The 21,701-nt window shown below is 44.3% G+C and overlaps 2 protein-coding genes across 5 annotated transcripts; both read right to left on the reverse strand.

The window, feature by feature from the left end:
• Nucleotides 1–14: 14 nt before the first annotated feature.
• On the reverse strand, nt 15–3,634 carry ENDOG (endonuclease G). Its single transcript, XM_034436153.3, has 3 exons — nt 2,950–3,634; nt 2,220–2,329; nt 15–1,563 (listed from the first exon to the last, which is right to left on the reverse strand). The coding sequence occupies exons 1-3, from the start codon at nt 3,448–3,450 to the stop codon at nt 1,278–1,280; spliced, it is 897 nt and encodes a 298-aa protein (XP_034292044.1). The 5' UTR covers nt 3,451–3,634; the 3' UTR covers nt 15–1,277.
• Nucleotides 3,635–4,073: 439 nt separating this feature from the next.
• On the reverse strand, nt 4,074–21,639 carry TBC1D13 (TBC1 domain family member 13). 4 transcript variants are annotated; one of them, XM_087879633.1, is made up of 12 exons: nt 21,183–21,627; nt 17,256–17,329; nt 15,597–15,637; nt 14,946–15,007; nt 12,492–12,591; nt 11,886–11,968; nt 11,357–11,516; nt 10,776–10,977; nt 10,252–10,415; nt 9,054–9,214; nt 8,415–8,472; nt 4,074–4,474 (listed from the first exon to the last, which is right to left on the reverse strand). In XM_087879633.1, the coding sequence occupies exons 5-12, from the start codon at nt 12,561–12,563 to the stop codon at nt 4,403–4,405; spliced, it is 972 nt and encodes a 323-aa protein (XP_087735759.1). In that variant the 5' UTR covers nt 12,564–12,591; nt 14,946–15,007; nt 15,597–15,637; nt 17,256–17,329; nt 21,183–21,627; the 3' UTR covers nt 4,074–4,402. The 4 variants fall into 4 exon arrangements, with proteins under 4 accessions (XP_087735759.1, XP_060539921.1, XP_087735760.1 ...); XM_060683938.2 differs by lacking the exon at nt 21,183–21,627 and adding an exon at nt 19,286–19,424; XM_087879634.1 differs by lacking the exon at nt 4,074–4,474 and adding an exon at nt 5,066–8,091 and having other exon boundaries at nt 21,183–21,639.
• Between the last annotated feature and the right edge of the window lie 62 nt (nt 21,640–21,701).

Below are 21,701 nucleotides of genomic sequence, written 5' to 3' on the forward strand. Positions count from 1 at the left end.
ATTCCAGGACCATCTCCGAGCAATTCGTCTTGTTTTATTGTGCAAAACAGATCCGGAGGTATCCATTTATTTCTCCCTGCTTCAAAATACAACCCTCAACCTGAGTTTTGGGCAAAGGACAGCATTGTTTTCCCTGAGATGAGGCAAGCACCCGTCTACCTTGCTGATCTCCCCCTCTCCCCCGAAAATTTCCCTGGAACTGGAGAAATCCTAAAAAATAAATTTTCTTAGCGTTTCTAAAAGAAACTAGACGCTCTTCCCTCAATGACCGTTTTTCACACTTAACGACCGTTGCGGCATCCCCATGGTTGCGTGATCAAAATTCCAGAGGCTTGGCAGCTGATTCACATTTATGACTGATTCTATGTCATAAATATGTCATATGTCATTCTATGTTGGTTTTAAAGTTTGATACTGATTTTTAATTGAAATGTTTTAAATTATGGGCCAAATTTCATTTAATTATTTTTAAAATTATTTTAACTTTTGTGTACAAATGTTTTTATTTGGCTGTTCACCGCCCTGAGTCCAAAAGGAGAAGGGCGGGATAAAAATCTAATAAATAATAATAATAATGACGGTCGCAGAGTTAGGTGATTCCCCTCTTGCGACCTCTTGACAAGCAAAATCCCCGGGGAGGCCAGATTAACAACCCTGTGACTGATTTAAATCAGTGATGGCAAACCTTTTCGGCACCAAGTTCCCAAACTGGAATATGCGTGCATGTGTCTGCAGTTGCGCGAGCACTGGAAACCTGAATACCAGCTGACTGGTGTGCACATGCCTGTTTTGTGGCCGTTTTTTGACTGTTTTCAGGCCAAAAACGGCCTGTTTTTGAGCCATTTTTCGGCCTGTTTTTCAGCCGCTTTTTGGCCTCTTTTTCAGCCGTTTTTTGGCCTCTTTTACAGCCATTTTTCGGCCTTTTTTTCAGCCGTTTTTCAGCCACTTTTTCATCAGTTTTTCAGGCCATTTTCTGGCACTCTGGCACCCGTGAAGCCCAGCTGGCCGGCATGCCAGAAACCAGAAGAGAGAGGGCTCTGCGTGCCACCTCTGGCACACGTTTCATAGGTTCTCCATCATGGGACTTAACAATTGCAACGATTCACTGGAAAACGAGGGCAGGAAACGTCGTAAAGTGGGGGCCAAACGCCCTCGACAACTGTCTTGCTTAGCAACAGAGATTTTTCGGGCTCAATTGTGGTCGCAAGGCGAGGACTACCTCTATTCAGACGCCACTCACGGGGGTGGGGGAGGGGAGTCCGTCTCTGCAGTGGTCATCAGGCCGAGCTCCCAGCCGTGATTGCTTTCAACCTGGTGGTCTTTTTCATGATGTTGGGGACGAAGAGGAGGCCCGAGGACCTCTCGATGCTCTCGATGGGGACCAGGAAGCGTTCCAGGGGGACGTTCTCATCTATGGGTGCGTTGGGCATGACGTAGGACTGCAGCTCCACTTCCCCCCGGGGTTTTTCTAAGATCAGTACCTTGAAGAAGTGGGTGGGGACGGCCACGTGGTTTCGGCCGATGACTTGATACTTCACGTACATCTTCCCATCTGGCTCCATCCTGCGGAGAGAAACGGCCCTTAAAAAAAACCATCTCTATTCAGCCCCTCCCTCCCCAAAAAAGCCACGTAAGTTTCTAGTCCTCGCCGCATGGATTTGCATATCAAAGACCAAATGGGATATTAGTTTGGCTTCCTCCAGAGAAGTGCTCAGTTTAACTCCAGGTGTTTATACAAATTTTCTACAAGAATTTGTATTTTCAATTTCTTTTTTAAGATTCAAGATCTTCCAAATTTTCAGTTTTAAAAAAAGATTAATGATCTTGGTTATGAGCACTGCCTCTTGCCTCTTATAGTTGACAACTTTTAATTGTTTTACACATATAGTAAATTTTTAAAAAAATAATATAGCCCAAATACAAATGTTTGCATGACACAACCACGCTTTAATGGCATTAAATTAATTTTCTGCAATGACATTCGGCCAATAAAAGAACCCAGCAGGCTGAGCTTGCCACAGAGTATAGAATTTTACTCTGCACCCAAAATTTTTCTATGCCATGGCAACCAGACACATTGCTTTAAGATCTGCTTGGATCTTTTGGCCAACCTCGTGATAAAAATTCAAAATAACTTTTTTTAACAGTCCCTTTTCCCTTGGATCCTGCGACAGGTGGGATGGCTACGGGGTAGAAAGGGGAAACTGAGGAACAGGTACCTGGGTAGGAAAAGCGGGCCGGTGCAGACATAAACGTTCTGGTGAGTCTTCGTTAAACTCCGAGAATATTTTTCCAAGTTATTCCAGGCGTTTTGATTTAAATGAGGATTCTAGGAAGTCAAAGCCACCAGGTTAGATAGAAGGCGAGAGAGGTAAAATGTCCAACATTCAGAAGTACAGGAAGTCCTTGACTTACCACCATTTGTTTAGTGACCAAAGTTACAACAGCACTGGAAAAAGTGACTTATGACCATTTTTCACACATGACCATTGCAGCATCCCTGGGGTCATGTCATGGCAACTGACTCATAGTTATGACGGTTGCCACGTCCGGGGGGAGGGGGGGTTCATCTGTTCACCTTTAGTGACTTTCTGACAAGCAAAGTCAATGAATGGGGAAGCCCGATTCACAACTGTGTTATAATTTGATTAATAAGTAATAAGCAATGATTTGATCATTACGACTATCACTAAGTGTTGAACCTTATGAATGACGAACATGTTTTATTTTTTCTTTATGTACACTGAGAGCATATTATGCACCAAAGACATATGCTTGTGTGTCCAATCACACTTGGCCAATAAAGAAGTCAAGTCAAGTCAACTCATGTCAAGTCAATAAGTCAACTCTACTCTACTCTACTCTACTCAAGTGAGGGGACTCCTCCGTAACTCAGCCTGGGGTACGGGAGGGCATCCATCCGTTCCCCCCCACCCACCCACCGCTTACCTGCGGGGCGATGTTGCTCAGGTAGAAGGTGTCCCCCATGGCTTTCTGGCTCCACTTGTGGTTGGCGGCGGCGGCCAGGTGGCCTCGGTCGAAGCCGCTGCCCCGGTAATCCGCGTTGCTGGCGCGGTGATAGGGGTGGATGGAGTCGTCCTCGCGGAAGTCGCAGGCGGCCCGCTCGGAGGAGCCGCGAAGGGCCGCCGCGTCCAGCCGCTCCACCACCCAGAGGGCGCTCCGGGCTCGCGGGTCGTAGCACAGCACGTAGGAGTCGCGGCTCCGCAGCTGAGACAGCCCCGGCAAGCCGTACTTGGCCAGCTCGCCGCTGCCGCCCCGGCTCACCTCCAAGGAGGAGGCCGCCGCCACCGGCACGACGGGCAGCCGCGCCAGCAGCCCCTCCGCGGACGCCCCTTCCCGGCTCTGCCCACCGGCCCAAGCGGCGCCCAAGCCCAGCCCGAGGGCCAGCGAGGCCGCCGCGGGCGCCAGGTTGCACCACCAGCGCCGCATCCCCGTTCGCCGAGAATGGAACGCGCCGGGATCAAAGGGATGGAACGTTGGGAGGAAGCAAAGGGAGGAGAAAGTGATACAAGGAAGCTTCTCTTAAAGGGGCAACGGCGCCCAGCGGGTGGGGGGGGCCAAGGGCTGGTTGGGCGGACAGGACGGGACCTTCGCCCATTGGCACCTTTTGGGCTGGGAGCGCCGCAGGGAGGGGGTGAAAGTCGCAAAATCGCCCCTTTATACATCACCAACCTGGCAAAATTTGGAAGATCCAGCTGAAAATCCCCCCCCCATCCCTTGTTGATTTAGATTTATATTAAATCTAAATTTATTAAATTTAATAAAATAAATAAAATAAAATAAATATTGACCACTTCCCTATGACTATCATTAAGTGTTGTACCTGATGATTCTTGAGGAATGTATCTTGTCTTTTTATCTACACTGAGAGCTTAAGCACCAAAGACAAATTCCTTGTGTGTCCAATCACACTTGGCCAATAAAGAATTCTATTCTATTCTATTCTATTCTATTCTATTCTATTCTATTTTCTATTCTATTCCATTCCATTCCATTCCATATTTCTATTCTATTCTATTCTATTCTATTCTATTCTATTCTATTCTATTCTATTCTATTCTAGTCTATTCTATTCTATTCTACTCTACTCTACTCTACTCTACTCTACTCTACTCTATTCCAGCCTACCTCATGAGGCTGTTGTGATGGGAAGAAAGCTAGTAGAAAGTGGCCGCTTTATCCTCCCAATTAAAGCCCTGAAAATGGGATCTTAAGAGTTGCCACCCATCGGGCATTTCCGTTTTAAGAAACGTCCGTATTCTTTGCACTTTCGCGCCCTCTGCCTGTCCTTGAAGATATTTAAACCTCCTCCAGGGATTTGGGAAATGGGGTTTAAGGCTAAATCACCTTTGATTGCAACCGCCTCTTTTGTTAATCCATTTCAGTGTTTCTCAACCTTGGCAGCTTTTAATATGCGGAGACTTCGAGTCCCAGAATTCCCCAGCCAGCAGAGCTGCAGAATAAATAAAAATAGTAAATAAAAATAGTCCAGTTCCTTTGTCTACTTTAATTCCAATTTCAAAGCCTCCTCAAAATAATATTTCAAAATAATTGTCCCCTCTATGCATCATCTCTTTTAATTCCAATTTCTGCAAATAACCTTTTGCCCCCGAAATAATTCTGTAAAATAACTATTCCCTTTAAATTTATTTTAATTTATGCAAAAACCACCAAAAACGATCTTTCGAAAGTCATTAATGATCCTCTGTCATTAATGATCCTGACTTTGTTTCCACGAAAGAAAAACTAAAAGAAAAAATACAAATCAAGGAAGGAAGTTGTAGATAATCTCCTGTACAAATTATACACGTATGAATTCATTTTTGGGTCAAGATCTTTCTTTCCTCCCGCTATGTATTTCAAGGGCAATTTTTAACTTATTCTATCGTTTTCCCCGTCAATTCTTTTTATGTAATTTGGCATCTGATATTGAAAGTGGGAAGCAAAGCAAAGAAAGATCATTTGGCCAGTAAAGATATAAATAATATGAGGATAAAAGTCTTGAATTCCTTCATTCCTCAAAAGACCGTAAAGGCCAGTCAGGTTTTACAAAGCAGAATCTTTATTTAAGAAGCAAAAAAACAAAAAGAAATTGAGCGATGCTGAAAAGCTACAGAACACTCTGGGAATTGATGTGCTAGCTAGAACAAATTTGCTAGTACAAAACTTTCACACGCATCTGTGCAGAATTTGGGGAGGGGAGTGTCGAGCCTTTCCCCAGTCAAAAGCTGATCAGGATTTTTACCACTGATAGAAGGTGATCAGCAGAGAGAGGCCAAAAAAAGATGAAAGGCTGAGCTCCCATCGCGCCTTCATGGCTGCCATCGTGATTGTTTTGACCACTCTGGCAGAAAAATCACAGCAAATACCTCGGATCTTCTGGCTTGCTTGCTTGCTCACAGATGGTATTGCCAAAAGAATTGAAAAGCAAAACACAAAATACCCTGTTTCATATTGGCAACTGCTCTCTACTCAATTAAAAAAATAATAATAAAGCAGCACTTATTTCTGCTGTTCCCAAAATACAGAATTAAAAAAAAATACAGATCGACAAACAGCTGTAGAGAATTTACTGTACAAATTATACACTTCTGAACTCACTCGAGTCAAGATTCTTCTTATCTATTTCTACGTACTTAATGGGCAATTTTTTTTTTTACCTTATTCTGTCTTTTCCCCATCAATTCCTTTTTTACATAATTTTACATCCGATGCTCAAAGCGGGAAGCCAATGTAGCCAGTAGAAATAAAAAAGCTATTTAGGAAAGTAGTGGAATATGTAAAGAACGAAAGCAAAATTTGGCAGGACGGCGAAATAAAATGGCAGCAAAATTGAGTCGATCCAATCTATTATATCTGCCAAGAAAAACAAACATATTTATCTCTTTGCGCAATAGAGCACTGCCAGAGAGATTCACAAAAGCATTTTTTACACACTGAACTTGGAAGTGACAATAGGCTCAATGATTCTAAGCAGTTCTATGGGATGGTGTGCATGGGCGTGTAAAAATCTTGACCTACGGTGTATATGCTACCTCAATATGCAAGAAACTGGAATTTTTTATACACTCACACACACAAACATTTTTCATCCCTTCATTGCAACACGACATTTTAAATATCATAATCTGAACATATTTTTTTTTACATTCAATTTAACCAACAGAGAACAATTTTTAGGCCACGCAAAAAACCAGCTGCTACGTATCGCACATCCTATCCGATAACTGGCTGCCAATCAAAATTTTAAAAAAAGAAAAAGACAATTATCCAGGAAAAAGATGGGGAAAAAAAATGGTTGAAGACGTCCATCATTTCTGTCTTGCAAGAAACCTAATATGCATTTTGGGAGAAGAGCAATATTTTTTTTCTTTTTCTCCTTTCTACTGGGAATGTCAAACGCTAAGTGGCTGTTTCACTGTTTGTGCAAGTTGTGCATTTTTGTGTCTTTTTAAGTTTGCTCTGCGGAAGGAGGCAGGAAACTAAGCTACAGGATTTGGCAGTGGTTATGCTGTATAAAAGCTGTAAGGCTAATTTTCAGGCAGCCTTCAAAAGTGCCCAACATACTCCTTACTACACAACAATTTCCCTCCATCAAGATAATATGTAATAATTAGGAAACATAGGGAACATAATTTTTGAAACTCCATGGTCCTTGCTCATTTTCTTCCTTTTGTAACCAAGCAAAAATGCCTTTCCTGCAGTGGGGTTCCATTAGGGTTACAGTTTATTGACGTATAAATTTAGAAATGTTTTGATACCGTCTCCTGGTTTCTGGTTCCATCATGCATTATCAAAAAAGCCATAAAATGGACCCTGGAGATATTTCCTGTTGCAAAATCGGGAGTGGAAGCAGGAAGGATGACAGAAATAATCTTTTCCACATTGTTCTTGGAAAAAGCAGGATTCTTATTTTAAACCCTCTTTAAGCACAGCATAAAAGGTGATGTCTTCAGGGCTGTTTGAAAATGATTTTAAAATGAAAATTCTCCGATTGGCATCAAAACCCAGGAAAAGAAAAAGTCTTGCTTTGCTCAGCCACATCGAACCTCTAATTTCCACCTAATATTCAAGGTAATAGCATTCCCCATCCCCCAAAAAATTAACACACCGCACAAATTACACTGATTTTAACTAGAGGAAACGAAAATTACCTCCTCAAATGTCACAAAAGCCTAATTATCTTTTGGCAACTCAAACTAATCCAGAATAGCACGTTGTTAACACGGTAGAGTTCTGAAAATAAATCAAAATTCCTTTTTCATTGCTAGAATAATCACTTTGCATCAATGTTCCCATGGTGGGGGGTGGGGGTGGGGATTCTCCCTGCAAGCAGAAAACTAGCAGAACAAGACTTCTGTCTCTAAATTATTAGTTATTCTGGCTCGCAGGAAACTCTTTATTGGGCAAGGATAGGCTTTTACCAATTTGGGGGGAATAATTTATAATTCATTGCAGAGCACTGAGAGATCAGAGGCGGTAGAGAAACACAAGAGCTGAAAGTCTTAGCTCAGCAGCGAGAATGTTGTTCTGCGTTCAGCAATGGAAGAAATAGGTCCACTCTAAGGCAGGAGATAAGGAGACCTTTCCAGCAATCGTTCCAAATTTTTTCTTTTCTTTTAAGCTTCCCAGAACAGCTGGCCTCCAAATGAAGAAGGAAGGAATCTAACAAAGAAGGCTAAAGATTGAGAGCGACTGGGAAGAACTTATCCCAAAACTATGACGCAGAAGCTTGGTTTTGGTGGCTTCCTGCAGAAGTTCCCAAAAAGGTTGGTTCTTTCCCATCAAGTCCAATTCCAGGTGGGTCCTGCTTCTTGGGTCACTTCTGGAGGCGCCTTGAGGTTCATCTCCTTAAGAGTCCCTTGCCCAAAAAGATGTGGGAAGGAGGAGTCATTTCCGGTGGAAGAGAAGAACTGGACGCTGGCCAAACTAAGACTTCCTTCAAAGGTCTTTCACAGAGGAGACAAGCGGCCATCACCTCTGCTGAACCTTTGGATGGGCGAGCTACTTAGACTCCTGAAGATCCTTTGCTGTCTTCAGAATCAGGTGGACATCCGAGATAGGGTAGTCCTGAGTGGGAAAGGAACAATGCCGGCATCGAAATGTGGGAGAAATGCTTACAAATTGCAGGCAGCCCAAGGGGTGAACCTCTAGCTAAGATTCTGTGCAGTTCGGAGAACCCCCAAATCCCACTCCTGGCTGGCCCAGCCCAGCCCGTCCCTCCCCTCCCAGGAGTCCCCGCGTGGCCCGTTTTGGATGCTGGTAAGTGCAGAGGCTCGGGGAGGGTGAAAAACAGGCCTACCGGAAGTTTGGGAAGAGGCCTCTAGAGCCGGGAAAGGCTGTTTTCAGGAAGCCAGGAAGAAAAATATTTTGCCTTCCCCTCTTTCCTTTACCTGCAAAAGCCGCATATTTACAGTAAAATCCCCTTCCAGTAGTTGATCCCGAATGAGCCTGTAGGATAACGAGAGAGAGAAAAAATGGACTTAGCTCAGATCCACTGGGATCCAACAGGAAAGGGATCGAGGATGGACAATGCAAGAGGCAGAAATGAAAAAAAAAACCCTTTTATTTTTAATCGATTTATTTTACTTATATCCTTCCTTCATCACTGTTTATAAATATAAACAATATAAAATATACTTAATGCTCTTTTCTTCTCCTATTTTCCCCACAATAACAAACCTGTGAGGTGGGTTGAGTTGAGAGAGAGAGGGACTGGCCTAAAGCCACTCAGCTAAAGCAGGACTAGAACTCACTGTCTCCTAGTAATTGGCCCATCAACCAGCCAGCTTTCATGCTAAGATGGGACTAGAACTCACAGCCCTCTGGTGATTGGCCCAATCACCAGAGAACTGTCACCCAGCTGACTTTCATGGCTAAGGCGGGACTAGAACTCACCATCTCCCAGTTTCTAGCCTGGTGCCTTAACCACTAGCTGGCTGGGGAATTTTGTCCCATGGAAAGAGAGACACCCTTCCATGGTTCTTGTGTTTCCAGGTTGGCTTCTTTAGGATGTGCAGCACTGAACTCACGTCAACATGGCGCAGCAGACGAGCAGGAGGAAGTCGAAGCGACTGTCATCGGCGAAGAGGGAGTCCCAGATGCGAATGACGTCAGGCAGCAGGAACTCCTGGGAGAGCAGCAGGGTTAGCCAGCGGAAGGCAAAGAACTGGGGCTTGATATTCTGCTCTTGCTGGAAAAAAGAGAAAAGGAAACATTGGCGCAGCCTGTGCTAGAAGAAGCGGGAAGGAGAAGGAAAGCATCAAGGACTTCCTTTTAATAATAGTAAAATTATTATTATATACATTGTAAAGATTACAATGGAATTGTAATCGTCTGGAATTCACCGTCTCCTGATGATTGGCCCACAATTCTCCAGTTGGCTTTCATGGGTAAGGCAGGACGAGAATTCACCGACTCCTGGTAATTGGCTCTAAGTCATGGCTAAGGCGGGGCTAGAATTCACGATCTCCCGCTTTCTAGCCTGGTGCCTTAACCACTAGACCGAACTGGGCACCGACTGGAAATAAAGTTTTCTCGCCAATGGCAAAGCAGCTCATCCTGAGCCAGGATCCGTTGACTAGAGCCAGGCCTCTTCCTTTATTCAACCACTTTATCGCCCTAAAGGAAGCCCGTGGGTTTCAATCGGTAGCACTTCCTTCCTCTTCTTCTTGAAGATGAAAAAAAGAAGGGTGAGACATAACGAAGCAGATGGAGGCGTCACGAAAGGACCTCCTAAAACAGAAGGGAAGGGGCTCCTCCTCGCTTCGGAATGCATAAAAGACCCCACAGAAATTGAGCCCTCCAAGAAATCCCCGGGGAGCAAAACTCACTGAAGACGGGAGAATTCAGTTGGGCTGCAGAATTTCCTGGTCTGGGAACAGCTGAATTGTTAATATTGCTGTTTCTTAAGTATCACACTTAAAGTGACAGGCAGCTTGGTCTAGTGGTTAAGGCTTCAGGCTAGAAAGCAGGAGACTGTGAGTTCTAGTCTCGCCTGAGCCATGAAAACTGGCTGGGTGTCTTTGGGCCAATCACCAGGAGAGAGTGAATTCTAGACTTGTCTAGGCACAAAAGACGGCTGAGTGACTGCTTGAATCGATTTATGAACCCTGAGCTCCAACAAAGTCGGTCTAAGTGGTGGACATTCCTGATTTGGTGGCCCACCATGGACCTTCCCCCTTCAAGTTCTCCAAAGGGCCACTTTTGCTCAAGGTGGAAACTTCTCACCAGCTTCATGTAGAGCTCCCTGTCTTTCTCCTTCAGGATGATGTAGACCTTCTCCATCTTGTAGGTGATCCCACACTGGGAGTCATCCAGGCTCTTGATGAAGTTGTCCCTGATCTCGGACATGAGGTTGGTGAAGCAGAAGAAGGTGTCTGCCTCGGCGTGCTCTGTGCATGGAAAAGGGGACGGTCAGTAATCTGGATTATCCAACATCCAGATTCAGGAAAGAAAATCTACCTGACCCAACTCAAGAATTAATAATAGGCTTCAATGCCACTCCTGGGCGAAGGAAGATTTTGCAATATCCTTCACCCAGGAGTGGGGAGGGAATGGAGATTTTGCAGTATCCTTCCCCTGCCAGGCTCACCAAGCCACGCCCCCCGACCAAGCCACGCCCACAGAACTGGTAGTAAAAAAATTTGGATTTCACCACTGATATATACAGTATATATATATATTAGCATGTTATCCGTATTCTCTATCAATCAGACCCCAGGGTGGCAGGAACTTCTCGCCCCCCCCCTTACCTTTCCATGCGCTGTTGGGGTTTGTCGCAAAGGTGTAATAGAGGGGCCCCACAATTTCGTTCATTCCTTGGACATAGGCAATTCCAGGGTTCAGTTTTGCGTAAATGAACAGGATCCGTTCCACAACTTCCCAGTGGGCTTCTGAGCCATCAGGGAGAACTTCGTATTCGCTCAGCACCGGTGCCTTAAGAGGGGAGCTCACCTGCAAAAAAAAACCACACAGAGAAAATGGGGACTGGGATCTTTTATGGGTACAGGGAGTCCTCGTCTTACAACCGTTCAAAGTTACAACGGCGCTGAAAAAAGTGATTTACAGCCAGTCTTACAATCATCACCGCAGCCCCACGGACACCGGATCAAAAGTCACTTTTTGTACCGTTGTAACTTTGAATACGAAACGAACGGTTGTAAGTCAAGGACCACCTGTCTATGAGTATTACGACTGGCTCCAAGCAGTCGTCTTACGAGACCACCTGTGACGTGTTCCCCAAAACCAAAATCTGCTTGTTCATCCCCAAAAGCTGGCAGGGAGCCGAGTTTTACCCCGCCCCTCAACTTTGTACCCAAAATTATTCCCTTACATTAGTTACTCCACTCCGGTTCCGTGCCACCGTCTGTGATTTGAGGGTGGTCTGTTCCACCCTCTTGCGAAGGGTCTCAAATTCATTCTGGGGGTCAAGGATCAACAGACAAGGATACTCTGTCGGGCGCTGGAAGAAAGCCATATCGGGATACAGTCGCCTACGGGGGGAAAAGAAACTGGGTTTCTCAAGCCATCCCCAACATTTTCTTCTATATTGGACCTACTCGTCATGGTTCAAGGACATCCTAGTTTGGGATTAACAAATTTATGGGTCCCTGGATGTAGGAGATGACCAGGCTGAGCCCGATGGAGGGGCCAAACACATCATAAATCACGAGTCCCCGCACACCCGCAAGAGATTGAAGTCTAGCCCACTTCGAATGCCCTTCTTATCTCCCGCTCATTTCCCTTCATGGCCAGTTGGCCAGATTCTTGTAGAGAGCTTAAGCTGGCAATGAATCTTTATACGCATTTGAACTGCCTGAATCTCCTGATTTTTGAAGGCCGACTCCACCATCCTGACCTACCGGACATCCTTGTCGATTTGCAACAGGACTTCGTTGTCCTTGAAATAAGTGTTCCACTGGCTGTTGGGGTTGGGATTCAGAGGCTTTGAAGAAAAAGATTTGGAGAGAAGAGGCAGTCAAAACCAAGCTGAGAGCAGAAACGCGGGTTTTATTTTATTTATTATTATTTATATCCTAACTTTATTATTTTTACCAGTAACTCAAGGGGGCGAACATCTCCAGCATGCCTTCCTTCTCCTATTTTCCCCAGAACAACAACCCTGTGAGGTGGATTGGGCTGAGAGACAGGGATTGGCCCAGCTGACTGTCATGCTTAAGGCGGGACTAGAAGTAACTGTCTCCTGCTGATTGGCCCAAAGTCACCCAACCAGCTTTAATGCCTAAAATGGGACTAGAACTCAGAATCTCAATCAACCTACAGGTTGTTATGGGGGGGGGGGAATTCCAGAAGCAGTATTATATATGGGAGTTTGACCTCCTATTAAATGAAGCAGGATCTAAATCAAATAAACACAGGCAGGCAGGCAGACTGACTGACTGACATCCTAAACCCCCAATTGAAATGTCCGTAATTAGAAGAAAAGGGCTAATCAGGGGTGTCCTTACATGATCCTCCAAGGTGACATCCTCTCTGAAGACTCCGAATTCAGCTTTAGCTATTCCAGGCTGGATAATCATTTCCTTCAAGAACTGGGCATAAAGTTCCCTTCAAGGAGAGGATGCAGAAGGAGACGGTTCAAAAAAAAAATCACATTATCAAACAATTGCACTCCATTTCTATCAGCACTGCTACATTTTTCAAAAGCAAACAGAGCTGAATATGGTTTAAGACAAGACACACAGTCTCCATTGTTTCAAACACACTCAACAAAAGAAGGAGGGAGGGAGAGAAGGAAGGAAAGATGGGAATTAAAAGGAAGGAGGGAGGGAGGGAGGGAGGGTGGGAGGGAGGGAGGGAAGGAAGGAAGGAAGGAAGGAAGGAAGGAAGGAAGGAAGGAGATGGGAATGAAAAGGAAGGAAGGAAGGAAAGAAGATGGGAAAGAAAAGGAAGGAAGGAAGGAGATGGGAAGGAAGAAAGGAAGGAAGGAGATGGGAAGGAAAAGGAAGGAAAGAAGGAACGAAGGAACGAAGGAAAGAAGGAGATGGGAATGAAAAGGAATGAAAGAAGGAAGGAAGGAAGAAAGAAAAAGAAAAAGAAAGAAAGAAAGAAAGGGAATGAATTGGTTAGATTCACACAACATGCTACAGAAGGTGAACATGGGAAGTTTCGCCTGAGCCTGATCACTCTGTTTTAGCAAATTGTGTGAAGCAGCTCATTTCTCTGAGCCAGAACCCTGGGCCACAATACAGATGCGTTTATCACACCCACATTTCAGAAGTTGTATGAAGCCACATCCTGAGCTTTAGCGCAATATCGAAACTACAGCCTTGGACATCAAATCTGAAATTATTTCGTCTTATATATTTTGGACGTATCTCTTCCCTCAAGATTCCTTGAGCAATTTTTTCTTTCTTTTTTGGCAAATACAACAAAGTCCTTAAAGTGATTTTCCAGGGAAAATACAAAAATACACTCGTAGTTATGAAGCTCCATGCATTATTAAGAAGCACAACCAATTTGCGATTTGATCTCTGCTTTTAAAGTACTACGTTGTCACTGCTTTTAATTGATTTCTGTTGGAAAAGGCCATCGATGGCTACTCAGAAGCAACATCTGCAAATCTGGCCAGGCAGAACACTTAAGAACACAACCCCTGTTTTAAATTTTTGATGTAATTTCTTTAACCGCCAAAAAGCACCGCTTTCACAGACCCCAAAATAGCTAGTTGGACCCATTTGACTTTCTACCCAAAACACCCCGACCAGCAATGTGGAAATAAATTTGCATCAACAGTGTCTCTATGACATGTATGCATCGTTTTCCCAACTTGGTCAGCTTAAAATTGTATTTCTCAACCTTGGTGACTGTAAAATGAGTGGACTTCAATTCCCAGAATTCCCCAGCCAGCATTTGGGGAATTGAAATCCACCCATCTTACAGTCACCAAGGTTGAGAAACGCTGACTTAAGAGTTTTAAAAATTGGATAGGAAGTGTTAGCGCTGCTTCTGTTGAGTCATCAGCCCTGAAGTTGAGTTAATCTATAGGGGGATTTAAAAAAAAAAATCTACAGGAAGAAAATGCTTTTAATGGATTAATTGATTAGGGGGGTTGGTCAAATCAGCCTCAACTCTAAGCGACCACATAACAAATTTTCTTCTGTTTTGGTTTTGTTAAAACTCACTAAAACAATCCAGACGGACACGCAAGCTTTTAAGTAATTAAAATCAGTTCATTTTAATTAATTTTAAAATTAATGTAATATTATAAAATTAATTTTAAATTACGAGTCGACTCAAACCTCTGGCAGAAAGGTGAAAAAGCAATAGAAATCTAATTTTTTAAAAAATAAAAATCCGTTAGGCAGCTAAAATGCTTGCTTGCTGCTTCACAGTTGAATTCTCAGCAATAAGAAGGAACTGTCAGGCATGAAGAATCAAGACAACACCTTAAATTCCAGTTAAACTGATTTATTGCTCATAGGAATCTACACAGGAATCTACACAATGAACGGTCAGCAGAATTGGTACTAGATTAAACATTCCCATTCCTGCAGTTGTTGTTCATATGTTTTAGCCCCCAGACCCCTAATCCTGTTTGCTGCTCTTCTCTGCACTCTAGAGTCTCAACCTCTTTTTTACATCGTGGCGACCAAAACTGGATGCAGGATTCCAAGGGTGGCCTTACCAAGGCATTATAAAGTGGTATTAACTCTTTATGTGATCTTGATTCTATCCCTCTGTTGATGCAGCCCTGAACTGTATTGGCTTTTTTGGCAGCTGCAGCAAACTGCAATTAATGGAATTCGAGAGAGATTTGATTTAGACTGTTTGTGGCCACGGAAGGACTCCAGGCTGATTGCTCTCTTGACTCCACCTCCCTGCTTCTGCCTGTCTTTCTCCCACAGGGATGTTCTGATTTTCCATGCCAAGAAGGGAAGAAGGCCAACGGTTCAACGTACCTTTGCTTTCTCAGCTGGGAATTCCAACCACCCCTTTCCACAGGAAGGTAGTTTAAGAGGATCTGCAGAAAGGCAAACAGGGAAAAGAATTTGCATGGGGGAAAAAGGAATTCTGAACTCATCAATTTGGTAAGCAGCCTTTCCCCTATCCAGGGCCATAAACCCTTCTTTATTTAATACGGGGAGTCCTCGAATTGCAAGCATTCCTTTAGTGACCAAAGGTACAACGGCACTGAAAAAAAGGGACTTACAACCATCACAGCATCCCCACGGTCACTTGATCAAAAATTCAGCCGCTTGGCAAAGGATTCATATTTATGACAATTGCAGTATCCCGGGATCACACGATCCCTTTTGTGACCTTTGGCCAAGCGAAGTCAAGGGGGAAGCCAGATTCATTTAACGACCATGCGACTGACTTAACAACTGTAACGATTCACTTGACAACCGTGGCAAGGAAGGTTGTATAAGGGGCGAAAAACTCATTTAACAACCATTTTGCTTAACAAGAGAAATTTCTCAAATGGTTACTGAAGAAATGGTTGTAAATCAAGAACCGCCTGTACGATAAAACAGATTTAAAACACAGTAATGCAAAGTTGGAATAAAATGAGCAGGTGGAGCGAGGCTGCTTGGTCGGGAGGGCCTTACCTTCCAGCAGAGACAGCGCAAGCCGCCTTCGAAGGGAATCCCTGTGAAACGGAAGAATCAGGTGATTAAATGCGAGTCCTTTTAACATGGCCGCCTCGGGAGGATTAAGAGGCGAGATGAACATTTTATTGGTAGCTGCACCTTAAAGAGAACCGAGTGAAGCTGGAGGAGGTTCAGACGACAACTAAGTTGCTGCAGGGGCTGGAGCAGGTTCCTTGACAGGAAAGCTTATGACTGGGGGAGAGGGGGGGCCTTTCTGGTCTAGAAAGGGGCGAAGGAGAGGAGCAGAGGTGGGTTTCAGCAGGTTCTGACCAGTTCTGGTGAACCAGTAGTGGAAATTTTGAGTTGTTCGGAGAACCTGTAATAAAAATTCTGACTGGCCCTGCTCCCATCTATTCCATCTATTCTCAAACCAATTTCCACTCCTTCTGGCATTCCCTGCTTCATCTTTACGCACGCAATGGTGCAGTGAGAAGCATAGATTTAGAGGTCTGATGGCTTTTAAAGAGATTCATCATTGGATAGAGTTTTTTAACTAGATCCTCATAATCCAATCTAAAGAGGTGACAGCCACACTACACCAATGCCTTTCTACATCTGAAAAAAGAAGAAAAATGGACTGGATGCATAGGGCATTTTTAAGCTTGCAAGAACATTTTCTGTTAAATATTTATAGAGGTGGTAATTCAGTGACCTTTGGCCTTTAAACACCAGTTGGCAGAGGACTGTCAAACCCTACTTGGGAATTTCATGGCAAAAAGAAGGAGAACATTTGTTTGTATACAGGAACTGGATTTTTTTCGTGGGGGGGGGAGGGAAATTAATACGAATGGCAACAAATTGCATTAGGTAAATATTTGATTCAAAAATTCAGTATTAGAAGAGTTCAAACAATCGTATTTCAACAGTAATGAATGAGCTGCAAAAAGTGGACACTCAGGAAAGAATGAAAGAAAAAGAATAAAAGACAGAAGGTTGATGTCTTCTCTTCTATCCAGGTCTTTGATTTAAGAACTGGGAGAGACAATGAAAATACCATGGCTTGCAAGAAAAAGGGATAGTACTACTTTGTACTGCCTTGGTAATACCACTTGGAACACCGCTTCCAGTTTTGGTCTCCAGGATACAAAACAGATGTTGAGAGTCTACAAAATTCAGAGAAGAGCAACAAAGATGATAAGGAGTCTGGAGGTGTTGATGAACGGTTGCAGGAACAGGGTATGTCTAACAAAAAGAAAGATTAGGGGAGACATGATAACACCCTTCCAATATTTGAGGGGCTGCCACAAAGAAAAGGGGTGTCAACCTATTTTCCAAAGCACTTGAGGGCAGGACAAGAAGCAGCGAATGGAAACTAATCAAGGAGAGAAGCAACCTAGAACGAAGGAGAAATTTATTGACAGAAAGAACAATTATTCAATGGAACGGCTTGCCTCCAGAAGTTGCTCCATCACTGGAGGATTTTAAGAAGAGAGTGAACAGTCATTTGTCTGGAATAGTATAGGGTTCCTGCCTTAAGCAGGGGGTTGGACTAGAAGACCTCCAAGGTCCCTTCCAGCCGTATGAATTTTATGAAACTTCTCTCGGTGGAAACTGACTTTTCTTAACCAGCTTTCTGTGCAAATTTTGCAAGGCTAAGCCGCTGCCTTATCTCCTTACCATTGAAACAAAATTCCCGCAGCTTTTGGAGCACGATGTTGGGCTCATTCAGGATCTCTTCAAATTCTGCAATTCTGCAGGAAACACAACCCAGACGAAGCTGTTAGCACACACACACACACCCACACACACACACTGAAACCACAAAAGATTCTGCCTTGCCTAAAAAGCAACCTGGAACCTGCAGGCTGGCAAAACACAGCACTTTGTTGTGGTTTTAGCTAAATGCATATGAAGTTTCTTTCGGGCCCCATTCAGGATGGAGTAAAACCCAGAAGCCCAAAATATGAGTGCGCAACATTATTTGTATTCCCCTCCCCACCCCAAGGTCACATGGAAGCTAACTGAAAAAAACTGCAGTATTCTGATAAGGGCTTTTATCTGAGCTTAAACCAAGTTTAAATGCAAAAAAACCGCCTGAATTGTTATCAGCGACAGCTGTAAGAGTCCCAAGGTCTCCCTGGATCTATACAGGTAGTCCTCAACTTACGACCACAATTGAGCCCAAAATTCATGTTGCGAAGTAAGTCATTTGTTAAATGAGTTATGCCCCCTTTTTACCTTTCTTGCCAGTTGCTTAGTGAATCTTTGCAGTCGTTAAGGGAGTCACACGGTTGTTAAGAGAGTCTGACTTCCCACATTGACTTTACTTGTCAGAAGACCTCAGGATCTCGAGACACAGCCATGGTCATAAATACGAACCAGTTGCAAGCATCTGTATTTTGATCAGGTGATCAAAATGGGGATACTGCAAAAGTCGTAATTGTGAAAAATGGTCGTAAAGTCACTTTTTTCAGTGCCATTGTAACTTTGGTCATTAAATGAACTGTTGTAAGTCAAGGACTGCCTGTATTTCCCAGCTGGATTCCTTTCCGCCCCCAGATATCTTGGAAGAACACATCTGAGTAGCACCTGGCTGAAAAAACGGTATCCTAGATGTTTAAAATCTTTAAACGACCACATGAAGAGTAGTTGAACAAAAATAGCAACTTCCCCCTGCCTCAAAACAGAAATTATCATCTTCTGGCTCTTTGGCCCTCTTAAAACTTTGGCCAAATACATATTTATTTTTTAAAGGAGCAACCCAAAAAAATGCAAGAGCATTCTTGGGCTAAAAACTCAGTTTTTCTACAGTAAAAATCCATACACTTTTCTTTAGGTGGCTATGGATTTTGTTCCGTAAATTGGAAACGTTTTGCTAATGTCCTAATGTAAAAATCCATCTAAAAGCCTCTTTTATTCCAGATTACATCCCTTCAAGAGGGGGAAATCCACCATCAGTTAACTTCCCCTGCCAGAAACAGGGAAATTTGGAAAGGAAATAATCCGAGTTTTGTTTTTGTCTCTTTCTGTATTTTTAAAAAACAATCCGCAAACTATTGTCTCTCTGTGTGTTTTTTTTAAACCATCAGCACAGAGCTGGTCTGTGCCCACCACACCATTCACAGTTCCTTCTACAACTGTAGTAATTTGAGGAGTAGCAAAGGTTTAATTTCGGAGGGGAAAATGGGGAATGTAAATCAACGGCCTTCGGGGAGGTGAAAAAGCTTCCTTTTTTTTTGATTCATTGTTGCTTTTAGTTGGGCAATGAAACAGAGAAAAGGAAAAGCCACCAAAGGAATGGGAGAAAGAACAAAAGGAAGCCGAGAGCCGCTTGTCAACAGCCTCCACGTACACACAAACACACAAACACAAACACACACAGGGGATTGTCTTTTCAGAGTCGCGCCCGGTTGCTCCATCATCGCCCTCGGGCCAAGGAAAAAGGCGATCCGTTAGAGAGGCAGGGAAGCCGCCCAGGGAAGGAGGCGAGTTGCCCGGGGTCGACGGCATCTGCGCCCCCAAAGGCGTGCTTTTCCCCCCTCCAGGGTCCAAAGCCCCCCTCTCCTTCCCTCCTGCCCCCCCAGCCCCAAATGGGAACGGAGGGGGGCGATGCAAGCCCCCCAGGGGTTTGTTTTTTTTTTGCAAGGCTCCCGCGGGGAGAGGTGGGCCGGGGTCCCCCTTTGGCATCCCCTCCGGGGGCTCCTTACCTGCTCCGGTGCAGGCGCGACATGATGCGAGGACCGGCCCGGACCCTCCCGCCGCTTCTCCCGGGCGCTCCAGCGCACCGCCGGGAGGACTAAATGGCGGAGGCGGAGGAAGAGGAGGAGGAGGAGGAGCTGGACTGGCCGCCGGCCCGGCTTGCCCTGCCTCCCTCCTCTCCCTCCTCCCCGGCGGGCGGGACTCCAGAGCCCATGAGCCACCGATGACCAGCCTACACTCCAAGGCCTGTGCTCCACAACCAGCAGTCACAGCTGTCTGAGTCTTGGCTCTGTGGCCCATGCTCCACAGCTGGCAAATCGCCCACTGTCTTGGGGGGAACTTGGACTCTGTTGCTTATTTGCTCCAAGTCAGCACAGAATTTTTCCCCTCGTGGCCAGGACTCCGAAGCCTATGCTCCACATCTGGCAAAGTTCCAGCTATCTTGGCAGAGCCTGGACTTCATTGCCTGTGCTCCAACAGCCAGCATCATCTCTTTTCTGGTGGCCAGGACTCCAGGGTTCCATTCCAGAACATAGACTACAACTCCCATCCTCTCCGCTGGACTCCCCCAGCAACCATTAGCCAAAATGCAAACTGGCTCATGGTTGTGATTTCCTGTGGTCAGGAGATCCTAACTATGATTCTCAAGCCATCATTTTTGGGTTTAAACTGTACATTGAGTTACATGTCAACAAGCCATTGTTACAGCTAAGCGTGATGGCCAATTTGATTTTGTGAATCCTCCTAAAATATTACAAGCAACTTTTATTGGAAGAGAAGTAAGTGCTTCCTTTGAAATAATAAAACAAAAAGAGGCAGGATTTTTTGAGTGGGGATAATGGGATAAGGAGTCTAGCCACCCCAGATGGATGGGGAACTCTATTTTGAGATCACTGTTAAGGGGAATGAGGACCCCCGTGATCTTTGATTAGCATCTTCTTTGAGGAACAGGGAAAGCAATTTCCAATTTACTTATTATTGCATAAGATGCCTAATAATTTATATATTAATTATACATTATACTTCATATGTGTAATACAATCATTGTATTACGCATATGGAATTGTGTCTGCTAATACTGATCATTAATATAATACTATCTATTATGCGTTAAAGGCCCCATAGAGGCAAATATGCAAAATAGCTTGTGGTTGGCTAAGACATTTACAGCAGCTGTGTTTTTAGTCATATTTTTATATTATTTTCTGTTGTTTGAAACACGCCCTGAGTCTCTTAGGTGAGATGGATAATGTAAAAATTTGATGAATAAATGAATAAAATATCAGATGGCTAAAATACATATGTCTGGATGTATATATCTTGTATATATGTAAAAGTGTGTAAGAAAGCAATCTATATCTATCTATCTTCTACATCTAACCATCCATCCATCCATGTCGTCTGTCTGTCTGTCTATCTACGGTATCTATTTATCTATCTATCTATCTATCTATCTATCTATCTATCTATCTACAGTATCTATCTATCTATGGTATCTATCTATCCATCCATCTATCATCTATCTATCTACGGTATCTATCTATCTACCTATCTATCTATCCATCCATCCATCTATCATCTATCTATCTACGGTATCTATCTATCTATCTATCCATCTATCTATCTATCCATCCATCCATCTATCATCTATCTATCTACGGTATCTATCCATCCATCCATCCATCCATCCATCCATCCATCCATCCATCCATCCAATCCATGTCTTCTGTAATCAATCTATCCATCCATCTATTCTATCCATGTCTATCTATTCTGTATCTATCAATCTATCCATTCAGTGTCTGTCTGTCTGTCTGTGCTGCTGCCCAAAATACACCCCTCCATACATCTGAAGGAGGAAACGCTTGAAGAAACGCTTGTAAAGTGGGATCAAGCAAAAGGTACCTGGACTACTGCAAGGCGCTTTTAGGCAGGGCTGCCCTCGAAGACTGCTCAGACGGGGTCATGGGTGCGAAATGCAGCCTTGTCAGGGCGGATGGGGGCTTCTGGCCACACACCTAGGCTGACCTTCTCCTCCCCTTGAGAAAAAAAAACCCACCCTCTTTTCTCCTGAGGAAAAAAAAAAGGGGGGAGGGGGGAATTGCTAACACAATCCTGAGGCGGCCTTCCTTCCCTTGTAGGTGGCACCAGGATTCTCTAACAGCACCTCCTGCCCCATAATCCTTGTGGGGGTGGTGAGGATTATGAGCTCATTCCAAGGCAACTGCAGGGGTTGGACTACAACCCCCATCAGCCTCCTCCTCTCCCCCCCCCCAAAAAAAAACTCCCCACAAGGTGAGATGGGTTGCTTGGGGATGAACTGCGGCGGAACTCCTCGCCGTCCGCCTCTGTTTCCCGGACTGGGGGAAGGCTTTTTTCGTTGCACCCCTAGGCACGCGAGGTGGGGGGGGTGAGAGAGAGAAA

Source organism: Pantherophis guttatus, chromosome 16, assembly GCF_059756535.1.
Source record: "Pantherophis guttatus breed Tessera chromosome 16, ASM5975653v1, whole genome shotgun sequence".
In the NCBI taxonomy this organism is placed as follows: domain Eukaryota; kingdom Metazoa; phylum Chordata; class Lepidosauria; order Squamata; family Colubridae; genus Pantherophis; species Pantherophis guttatus.

Bases quoted from the DNA above. Each gene is read 5' to 3' on its own strand.
- TBC1D13 (XM_060683938.2), bottom strand. From the start codon at position 19,308: ATGTCGCGCCTGCACCGGAGCAG. The intron at 11,517-11,885 runs GTAGGTCAGGAT...TTCCCCCCGTAG, and splicing joins CAAATCGACAAGGATGTCCG to GCGACTGTATCCCGATATGG. The intron at 8,473-9,053 runs GTGAGTTCAGTG...GTTATCCTACAG, and splicing joins GTCTGCTGCGCCATGTTGAC to GCTCATTCGGGATCAACTAC.
- ENDOG (XM_034436153.3), bottom strand. From the start codon at position 3,450: ATGCGGCGCTGGTGGTGCAACCTGGCGCCCGCGGCGGCCTCGCTGGCC. The intron at 2,330-2,949 runs GTAAGCGGTGGG...TTGACTTCCTAG, and splicing joins TGAGCAACATCGCCCCGCAG to AATCCTCATTTAAATCAAAA. The intron at 1,564-2,219 runs GTACCTGTTCCT...TTCTCTCCGCAG, and splicing joins GGCCCGCTTTTCCTACCCAG to GATGGAGCCAGATGGGAAGA.